General features: G+C 52.8%; 1 protein-coding gene across 1 annotated transcript; it reads right to left on the bottom strand.

Moving 5' to 3' along the window:
• Positions 1-634: 634 nt before the first annotated feature.
• On the bottom strand, positions 635-4,526 carry SPACA3 (sperm acrosome associated 3). Its single transcript, XM_030862346.2, has 4 exons — positions 4,295-4,526; positions 3,370-3,528; positions 2,874-2,952; positions 635-701 (listed from the first exon to the last, which is right to left on the bottom strand). The coding sequence occupies exons 1-4, from the start codon at positions 4,479-4,481 to the stop codon at positions 635-637; spliced, it is 492 nt and encodes a 163-aa protein (XP_030718206.1). The 5' UTR covers positions 4,482-4,526.
• Positions 4,527-10,151: the final 5,625 nt, after the last annotated feature.

The following is a 10,151-nucleotide window of genomic DNA, read 5'->3' on the forward strand; positions in this document are numbered from 1 at the left end:
TTCCCAAGGTCGGGCAGCCAGGATAAAGGAGAAACCCCATTAAGCCAGCTCTTCCCGAATTGCACCAAACCCCCCACTGCTCCAAGATATGGCCAAGTGCGAGGTGAGTGGGACTTGGAGGAGAAGCAGCCAGAGCGGCCCCCCTGAGAGGGAGAGAGCTCGGGAGGGGCTGCGGCTCCATCCAGAGAGAAGCCTGGGGTCTGACAGCTGATACCCCGAAGGTATCGGGGCCCATTCACTCGCTAGTTCTACAGACGTTAGCTGAGTGCCTACCGTTCATTCAGGAGGCGTCGTTCATGCATCCATCATACATTCAGGAGGTTCATGTAGGAAACTCTGCCAGGTGTGGGCAACACGGGCACTGACACCCCCCCTCCCCAGGCCTCCAGGAGTGGAGGCAAACCTCCCGTGGTAGGCTTTTTGAAGTCCAGCTGAACCCCAGCCCAGGCGGATAGTGAGGAAACCCTGAGATGTTTCTGGTTCCAACACGCCACCTGGATGCACAGTGACAGCTGAGAACCACACTTATATATTAAACTATACTTTATTAGTTGGCTTGTCTCCCCAGGCCTGGGTCAGGAACCAAACCACATCTCCCAAGGTGTTACGCATGGCTGTCCATCCAGAGAGAATCCTACAATTCACAGCCATCCACCCAGTCACTGAGGTCCTCGCCCTGGCAGTGATGCCTCCAGACCTCCCTGAGGATGGAAGATGGGGAAGAGGAGAGACCAAATCAGCTGCAGTCTTCAGTCTTTGCTCAGAGAAGAAAAGGATGGAGGCGTGGGCTCTAAACCAGAAGTGAGGTGAGGAAAGGGGCTAGCAAGGGGAAGAGAGACAAGTCAGCTGTGTTAACTAGCAAAGAACCCCCTAAAAGAAGTTAAAAAAAAAAAGAAGAGAGAGAATGGCCCTTAAAAAGTTACCTGTCTAGCCTCCGTATTTTACCAATGGAGATAACAGAGTAACTTGCTCAGGTTCACCCAGAAGTCAGTGGCAAAGACTGGGGTCCACAGCCCCAATTCAATGCTCGTTTCCTACACCATGTTGTTTCTGCAGACAGTGATGCCACCGTACATGTGTACAGCCCTTTACAGTGTACATAGCACTGCCACACCCATCACCCATTTGTCTGCCATGCCCCCCAGCAGCCCTATGAGGTAGACTGGGCAGATACTATGTTCCCTATGTTCCAAATGAAAAGCTGAGACTAAGATGCAGAATTACTTGCCCAAAGTCCACAGCTTGCAAATGACAGAAATGCACCTACACCCAATTCTCTTTGGCTACCAATCTGGATCTTTCGGTTGCCAGTAACTATAGTTTATAGGCTCTTTTAGGACCATTATCTTGTTCCAGTGTCATGCTAGCATCTTGAGGAAGTTAAGCAAGATCCTGGCTCCTGGGGGTCCCAAGTTCCCAGGGGTTCCAAACTTGGATAACTAGGGTCCTCTATGATGTCAATGTCAGAGAGCCCAATGGCAAGGAGGGCCCCTAAAGGACCTTGATTGTTCATCTCTTCCATTAGACTGAGACGCTTGAGGGCAAAGAACTGGGTCTTGCCTGAAGCCCAGCACCCAGCACAGAGCCTGGCACAGATGAGTTTTCAGGTGTGCATGTGGAGGGAATAAACAGCACCCTTCCTACATTCTAGAACCACTTCCTATTAGTCTCAGCCGCCTCTCAGAGGTTATACATGCCACAAATTTACTCCCAGCGTACAAGAGAGTTGTTCTTCGATTTAACCCAAAAGAACCTGTTTCTTCCATCCCAGGGTAATGTCCCCAAGGCCTCAAGCCCTTGGGTTCCTACCTGAGCCTGCATTCACCCTTCCTGATTTTATAGATGTGCATTCTATCCTGCTGAGCCTGCCTCATTCCAGATTCAGCTCCTGGGGCTTCAACGGTTCTCAAATCAACACGTCTCCAAAGCTGTGGCCATTGTCAAGGCCCACCTTGGACCTTCTCTACGTTCATGGTCCTTTTCACCTCCTCCTCTCACTCACTGGCCATATATCACGCGTCCCTGTTCCTTCTCCACAGCCCCTTACCCCTCACCCCTCTCCTGTCCGTCACCTATATAACTGTCTGAGTCCACACCCTCTGTCTCTCATTTAGACTCCTGCAGAGGCTTCCCAACTAGCCCCCTTGCCTCTAGTCTGTCTCGCTTCCTTCTGCTCATGGACTGACATTTGATACTTTCCTAATTACCCCAGCAGCCTCGTCACTATCACATCTGCCCTGGGTTCTGGCCACCTGGAGGGATTTTACCCCTGCTGCTATCCAGATAGGGGAGTAAAGGGAGGTTGGAGACTCTCTGTAGAGAAGCTCCCATGGGAAGAGGCTGGGAAGCTGTAGGCCTGCTGCTTCAGGGGCTCCAAAGATATAGTCCAGCGCCCCATCGGATGCTCATCCAACTCCCTTGCCTATGAGGATGGCTCCAAAGGCCATCTTGTGGGAAGGAGGTGAGTAAAGGGAAGGCTGATAGGGTGCGGCTCCAGGGCACCCACCCACGCTTCAAGCAGGGAACCTCTTTGATCTGTTGTACTGGACAAAGATGCCACAGTTAAGAAACAAAGTTCCTAGACCCTGGACTAGTGAACTTGTAGGCAGGCATCCCGACATAGGCAGGTCTTGGAGGAGCCAGGCTTGGCTCCGTGACCTCCAGTGACTTGCTTATCCTCCCTAAAATTCAGTGCGCTGTCTGTATATACATCAGTGGTAGTGAGCTCCGCCACCACCGAAAGCGGCCGTGCAGATTGGATTGTGAGGCCATGGAATGGCGCCTGGGGTAAGGAGGACACTCAGAGAAGGTTAGTTCCCTACTGTGGTCCTGGCCACGTCTCCTTGCAGGGGCCTCCAACCTACATTACTTACCAGGTGCCCAGACCCTGGGGATCCTGAACTATCTTCATGGCACAGATAACAGTATCCTTGAGGTTAGGATTCAACAAGTCTGGGGAGGGAGGCAGAGAAACACGATGAGGGAGCAGGGGCTGGAGCTGGATAGCCAGAGTCTGTCTCCATCGCTCTGTCTTTCTCACACACGTACACACCCTCCTCCATCCTAAATTCAACCCTGTCCCTCAACCGCCCTGGAAGCACAGGGCTTACCCTATCACTTCCCCCCATCAGAAGCCATCCCCCCTCCCTTGCCACAGCTCTCAGGACAGTGTCCCATCTGGGACCCCAAATTATATTCATGGAGGATGCATCCTCATTGCTCGCCCCATCCCGCCCTCCTTGGTAGACCCAGCAGGCAGCGGGGGTCCCCACTCAAACATAAGGCAGGAGGAACACACAAGGCTGGGGAAGAAGCAATGGCCAGTGCAGAGCCCGGCCCCAGCCAGCCCCGGGCCCAGGCCCAGCCTACCGGAGCAGTACATCTGGCACATGTTTGGGACTTTGGGGTTGAGATTTTTGCACCACTTCCGGCTGTTGATCTGGAAGATGCCATTGTTGGTACTTCCATCAGCTTCGTGGTCCACGGCAGCTGTGTTGAAGCCACTTGCGAAGTAAGCAAGACAGACCCCTGCACAGGGCGGAGACACAGGCCTGTGGGTCGGACGGAGGCCAACCCAGACCAGAGGGCTCATGGGGCAGACTCCACAGGTCACCTCCTCCGAGCCTCAACTCCTGCTTCCAGGCAGTCAGGGCAGACGCCCTCCCACCTCCTTGACGAATGAATCCATCGAAGCTCTCGGAGGGGCAAAGTGACTGACTCAAGGTCACACAGAGCTACCGAAGAGCAGGAGTCGGGACCCGACCTCAGGCGTCCCGACACCTAGGCTAGCAACCTTCCCACGGTCTCACTGTCCGCACATAGCAGGACCCAAGAAATGCTGTGGGGTGAACGAACAAGAGCTCGCTCTTTAGAGACATGATCAGGAAGGCACAGGGGGAACCTAGAGAGAGGGCTAGAACTAGAGAAGAAATGAGTCCGGGTGTGGCTGGACTTCATAGCTTCTCGAAACTGCCACCAGCTTGAAAAGTTTGGTATATACTGCTTTGCTCAGCTCGCCCTAAACTTCACCGGGAATGTCTGACCCTCGTGACCACAATTCAGATTAGGGTAGGACTCCATTCTTTTCCTGTGGCTCCCGGCTTTACCAGCGGGGGAGAAAATGAAGAGGTCGTTCTGCTGTGGCTGCCTGTCGTCTGCCTGCTGTGTATCACCCCAGTGCCAGGTGTTCTCTACCTCTCAGCTCATGGGATCCTTGTTTGACAAAGGAGAACAGAGGCTCCCAAGGCCACAGCCCTTGAGGGAGGAAGAGGGAGGAAGGGAGGGCAGTCCTCACAGTCCGCCAGGCTGTATCCCCGGAAGCCATCCAGGCCGAAATCCTGCAGCATTCTGGCCAGCTCACAGCGACTGTAGACCTCGGCCTGGCCGGAGGTGAGCAGGCAGCTGAGCAGAGACGCCAAGGCCAGCGACGTCATCCCAGGCAGGCACGGCCACCTTCTGGGAGCCCAGCTCCCACCTTCCATGCGGGCGGCAGGGCTGGAGACCCCGCCGCCCTGGCTCCAAGCTGGGCTTTGACAGGCAGCTCACAGAAGGGTGCCCCTGGAAGAAGAAGGGAAACAGGGCCTGAGTGTACCTGGGAAGTGCCAACCTGCTCCCCTGCAGCCCTGATGGGGCCTCAGCCGTACCAACAAGAGCCAGAAGAGGGTTCCCCGAGGCCAGCCTCTTTCCCTCCAATCCTGCTTTGTAACCCCCTGTCCCGGCAGCTGAGAGAGAGGAGGGGAAGCGGGGAGAGGACAAACATATTCTGAGCTCCATACTGCTTGCCAGGCATCACGGAATCCTGAATCCCAGGACTTCACAACTCAGAAGGGACAAAGTTTGGACTGAGGCCAAAGTTTATGTGACTCCAAAGTCCCACCGGGGTTTGGCCACAAGCAGATGCTCCCGGAGGGGACAGCCGAGCAGTGGCATCTGTGTAAGTCAATCCCTCAGCCCAGATGCCACGAAGCTCTCTTCTAGCACTGAGCCTCCCCGTCCTGGCCTGCACTGAAGCCAGGTCTCCCCCTAGGACACTGCCACCCTGCAGCCTCTCAGGCAGAGGATGCTCTCTCTCCCACACACAGGCCGCCCAGGGCGATGCTGAAACTCTCCTCCACGTCCGCCACCCCATCTAAACCATCACCTTGTTAAAGCCCGGCCTCCCTCGAGGCTCACCTCGCCCGGTTCGGTGTGCCCTCCACGCCTCTCATCACTGGCTCTGCAGGCCTGTCCCCAACATCATGAAGGACATTTGCACCTGGGTATGACCTTGGCCTCCACTCTGTCTCAGAATAGAGAAGTGTCTCTATTCCACTTCTATCTCTCCCCAGCCACCTGTGACCTACCTCTCCATGTCTCTCACGACCTCGGCCCCCCAACCTTCATAGATTCCAAAAACGAAACACAACCTCGGGAGTGGCTGTCCCTACAACTGGGTGGCCCCGAGCCCAAGGATGACAAGACAAGGGTGGGCTTTGCAGGAAGCCTCGTCTCAGCGGAAAGCCCGCCCCTACGCATAACGTCTCTGATGTGGACACTTTCCCAGCACCATCTTCTTCCTCTATGACGTGAGGCAATTAATAACACCTGCCTCATCGGATTGTTGAAAGAATGAATGAGAAAAGAAAGGCACAGAGAGAACGGGGCTCTTTGCACTAGAACTCAGCTGGTCATTATTTCTATTAGGAAGCGACGCTGGCAACGGCACTGATGCTCGTCTTGGTCAGGTTTCTCTCTCCCATTTCCCTCAGGGGGTATTCATGACCCTCATTACTGTCCTTGAGTCCCCTCCCTGCCCTGTCCCACCTCACCTCCTGCCTCACTGAGAAAAACAAGGTGCGCACAGGTGAGACTTCCTTCCTCTTTCTGCCTTTACCCCATCCCTACCCTCACAGAGGAGGCGCCTCTACACTGACGGGGGCCCATCTTTCCTCCAACCTCTGTTTCATCCTTTCGCATCTCTCCACCGTGTTCTACCAGCCACTTCTCCTCTCTCAGCATCACCAGCCCCTTCTCTCCACCAACTCCTCCTTCCTCTGCAGGTACAGACATGCTTAGGTCTCCAGCTTCTAAAATACCTTCTTCCCCAGACTCTTTATCTATACTGACCTGTCCCTCTCCCTCTCTTTCTCATTTCAACTTCTAGGGGAAAATCTACGATCTTCTCACCTCCCATTTGTTTCTCAACCCAGTGAAATTGAGCGTCACCACCACGACCACTCGCCTGACACTGTTCTACGCAGTCCGATGGACCCTCGTCAGCTCCTGTCTCGCGGGAGCCCTCAGCAGCCTTGCACACCGCTGCCACTCCACCCGGTTGAAACTCTTGCCTCTCTCAGCTTCCATGACGCTCCCCTCTCGCAGGTTCCTCGGATTCCCTTTCGTGGAATCCACTTCCGCCCAGGCCTTAAATGCCGATACGCTTCCCAGGCATTTCTCCCTTGAGCCCTCCTCTCTCCCACTTCAGGAAACCCTCCGGGCAGCCTGCAAGATGCCCAAGCATGTCTGTGCCTACTGCCCGCTGCAGGGTGATGGTTTATATGACATCTCCCCCGGAGCAGCAGACCTCATAGGTAACTGCCTCCTGGGAACCTCCGCTTGGATAAGACACAGTGAACTCAAACTGAGCACGTCCAAAACAGAACGAACCTTCCCACTATTTTAGTGCTCTTTTGTATGTCTTCCCTGTCTTGGTTTCAAACATTCTTGGTTTTAAACTCATCATGTTCTATTGTTTAAACCTATTTATCCAAATTGGATAAACATTTTTATCCAGATATAAATGTCATTCTTCACTCCTCTCCATCACATCTTTCACTCATCCCCAAGCCATCAATCCCAATGTGCTGTTGAGTCCACCTTCCCTCCAAGGGCAGCATCTTTTCCTCAGTTCGGACCACCCTCCTGCCGTGCTAATGGTCTCCTGGCATCCAGTCCTGACCTTCTCCCCAGCTATTCTCCCCACATTCACCAGCACGAAGGTTTTAAACAAAAAGCCTGGCGTGTGACGTCCTTTGATGACTTCCTTCCTCACTCCTCCTAAGCGTGGTCCTCGTGACCCAGCCTTGCTGACCTCTCCCCCGCGACACATTAAGTTCCAGTAACGCCACGTCATTCGCTCACGATGACCTTGCCGTCTGAGCAGGAACCCTCTCGTTTCCTTTACGTGCTTCACTCTTACCTATACTTCAAGGGTCACATTAGAGGGGAGTTCCCCAGCGGGACTCTCCCAGTGGGCCCCTGCCCCGCCAATACTCCCAAAGCGCCCTGTGCTTCTGCCCTCCTGCACAGTAGACTGTAAAAGACGTTAGGTGAACTTCCAAAGAACAATGGTTCTTTGAGAGTCAAGAGAGTCAATCCTGAGAGTCAAGCAGAGCTGCCGGCACGGAGCGGCTGATCAATGGGTGCTTCTCAAGACTGAAGCATATTGAAGTCGTGTCCACAAGAGCATGAGCCCTTCTCGTCAAAATGTGGGGGGATGAGAGGGAGGAAGACACCCTTCTGAGTTCTTAAAATCTGGCGGACACTGTGCTGGGCTTTTTCTGGATGTTTTCTGACTTCATCTCATCTAATCCTCTCAACAATTCAAGGGGGGAAGGATTACTGTCTCCAACTTCTAGATGAAGAAACCAAGCCGACTGCTCTACAGAGACTTGTGATTGCTTTTTCGGCAGCAGAGTTGTTTAAAGGTCATTTCATCCTGAGCATTTCCCAGCAGATCTAGAGGTAGCAGGAGTCAGGTCTGCTGATCCAGAGACCAGAGGCTGCCAGCGTGGTCTCCAATCTCTCGCTCTCAACTCCCCACCCGCCGCTTCACCAGCCCAGGATCCGCCGCCCCGCCCCGCAATCTCTGACCACTGCCTTCCTTTCTCCATGTCCCTTTCTAATCAGTAAACAGCTGCAGGAAGCGCGGGAAGGGGGCTCACTGATCAGGTGTCGTCCGCACGAGAGCTGACACAGCAGTGACAGTGGCAGTAACAGCAGCGGCCCAACGCTCTGCTTCAGCCCGGGACACCCCCCATGATACAGCTGGGGCCCCAGGCACCCAGCTTGAAGAGAATGATGGGAAAGGGCAGGCTCTAAGCTGACGTGGGGCCTTCTGGAACTCCCCAGTTCTGTGAGCTCATCTTCTAGAACCATCTTCACCCACCCAGCTTTGCTAGCCCCCCTGAGCCCCTCAATGTCAGGGCCTGGGGACATATTAGGAGGATCTAAGCTCAACCCCCCTTGCCCACCTTCGCTCACACGCACAATACTTTGAAGGATGGCTCACTCCTCTCCTCCCAACAGGCCCTTCCGGTGGGTACCCAGGGATGATGCTGCTGGCGGGTGGCCGCCGCCGCCCCAGGCATCTGACCTCACGGTCAAACTCCTTTGTTCTCCCTTGATGCTGAGCTACGAACCGCCCCTTTTCTCCATCTGGATGATGACAGTTCAGTGTGGACAAGCCTGGGACAAATGGGATGCTGTCGACCCTAAAGCTTGTGGGACAGAGCAGTGAAATAGAAGGGCATGTGACACCCGTGTCTATACCCCACAAGGGCCCCTGCTTGGAGGCCGTGTGGCACAGCAGTTAGAGCATGGACTTTGCAGTCAGGCTGACCTGAGAACGAACAGGGGCGCTAGTGACTACCAGCTGGGAGTTCCAGTAAAAGTGACTTAACCTCTCAGTTTCCTTCATTCTCAAGGGGGAATAACAATACAGGAAACATCTCTAGAGACACGCAATGCACAGGATCAATTACCACTAAGAGCAGAGCATAACCACAAACATGTCAAGCTGTCCCTGTTCATCCTGTCTGCCCGGGCCCCATCCCAGACAGACCAGATTCGAATTGAGGGTTGACCCACGTTTGCATCAGGGTTTCTCTCTTTTTTTTTTTTTTAATTTTATTGTGGTAGAAAGACATGAGTCACTTAACATGAGATCTACCCTCAACAAAATTTTAACTGTATAGTACAGTGTAGTTGATCATAGGTACAGTGTGGTACAGCAGATCCCCAGAAACTTCTTCCCCGTTTAACTGAAACTTTATGCCCGTAGATTAGTAACTCCCCACTCCCTTCTCCCCCAGACCCTGGCAACCACCATTCCATTCTTTGATTCTATGGACTTGACTCTTTTCGATACCTCCTATAAGTGGAATCATGCAGTGTGTGTCTTTCTGTGACCGGCTTATTTCACTGAGCATAATGTCCTCCGGGTTCATCCGTGTGGTCACGTGTTACAGAATTTCTTTCCTTTTTAAGGCTGAATAGTACACCACTGGGTGTCTAGACCGCATTTTCTTTATCCATTCATCTGATGGACATTTAGGTTTTTTCCGCATCTTGGCTATTGTGAATAATGCTGCAATGAACATAAGAGTGCTAATATCCCTTCAAGTTCCTGATTTCAATTCTTTTGGATAAATACTCAGAAGTGGGGTTGCTGGATCACACGGTAGTTCTATTTTTAATGTTTTGAGGATACTGTTTTCCACAGCTGCTTCGCCATTTTGCGTTCCTGCCAACAGTGCACAAGGGTTCCAATTTCTCCATGTCCTTGCCAAAACTTATCTTTTGCGTTTTTTATAATAGCCATCCTGATAGGTATGAGGTGTGAGGTCTCATTGTGGTTTTGATTTTCATTTCCCTAATGATTAGTGATGTTGAACATTTTTTTCATATGCCTGTCGGCCACCCGTATGTCTTCTTTAGAGAAATGTCTCTTTGGCATCAGTATTTCTTAAAAGCTCCCCCAGATGACTCCAGTGCACAGCCAAGGCTTGAGCCTTTGTCCTGGGGGAAGGGCTCTGGACTCGAGTTAGGAAACCTGAGCTCAATGTCTTGCTGTGCCCTTGGCTGGCTATTTAGTCTTGGCCAGTTGACATCCATTTCCTCATCTATAAAATGGAGTCGTTACCCTGCCCCCCCCCCAGAACCACGGTAATATCCCCAAGCCTCAGTTTGCTCCTCTGTAAAATGGGAATAATCCTCTCTCACTGTCTCAATGCCTGAAGATACGTACCACTTGGATCAGTACGTCTTAACTACTGTTTTTATTGTCTGGCCCCGGGTGGTGACTCTGTGCGGTTGAGTTTTGGGGGTTGTTACTGGATCAGCCTGCTTTTACTAGTTTATCACTTCTTTTTATTGAGTCATCTTTCAGTTTA

Source organism: Globicephala melas, chromosome 20 (assembly GCF_963455315.2).
Source record: "Globicephala melas chromosome 20, mGloMel1.2, whole genome shotgun sequence".
NCBI lineage: Eukaryota > Metazoa > Chordata > Mammalia > Artiodactyla > Delphinidae > Globicephala > Globicephala melas.

Excerpts from the sequence above, each read along its gene's own strand:
- SPACA3 (XM_030862346.2), bottom strand. The coding sequence starts at position 4,481 with ATGGAAGGTGGGAGCTGGGCTCCCAGAAGGTGGCCGTGCCTGCCTGGG. Across the intron at positions 3,529-4,294 it reads GGGATACAGCCTGGCGGACT|GGGTCTGTCTTGCTTACTTC; the intron begins GTGAGGACTGCC and ends CGCCCTGTGCAG. Across the intron at positions 2,953-3,369 it reads GTGCCAGATGTACTGCTCCG|ACTTGTTGAATCCTAACCTC; the intron begins GTAGGCTGGGCC and ends CTCCCTCCCCAG.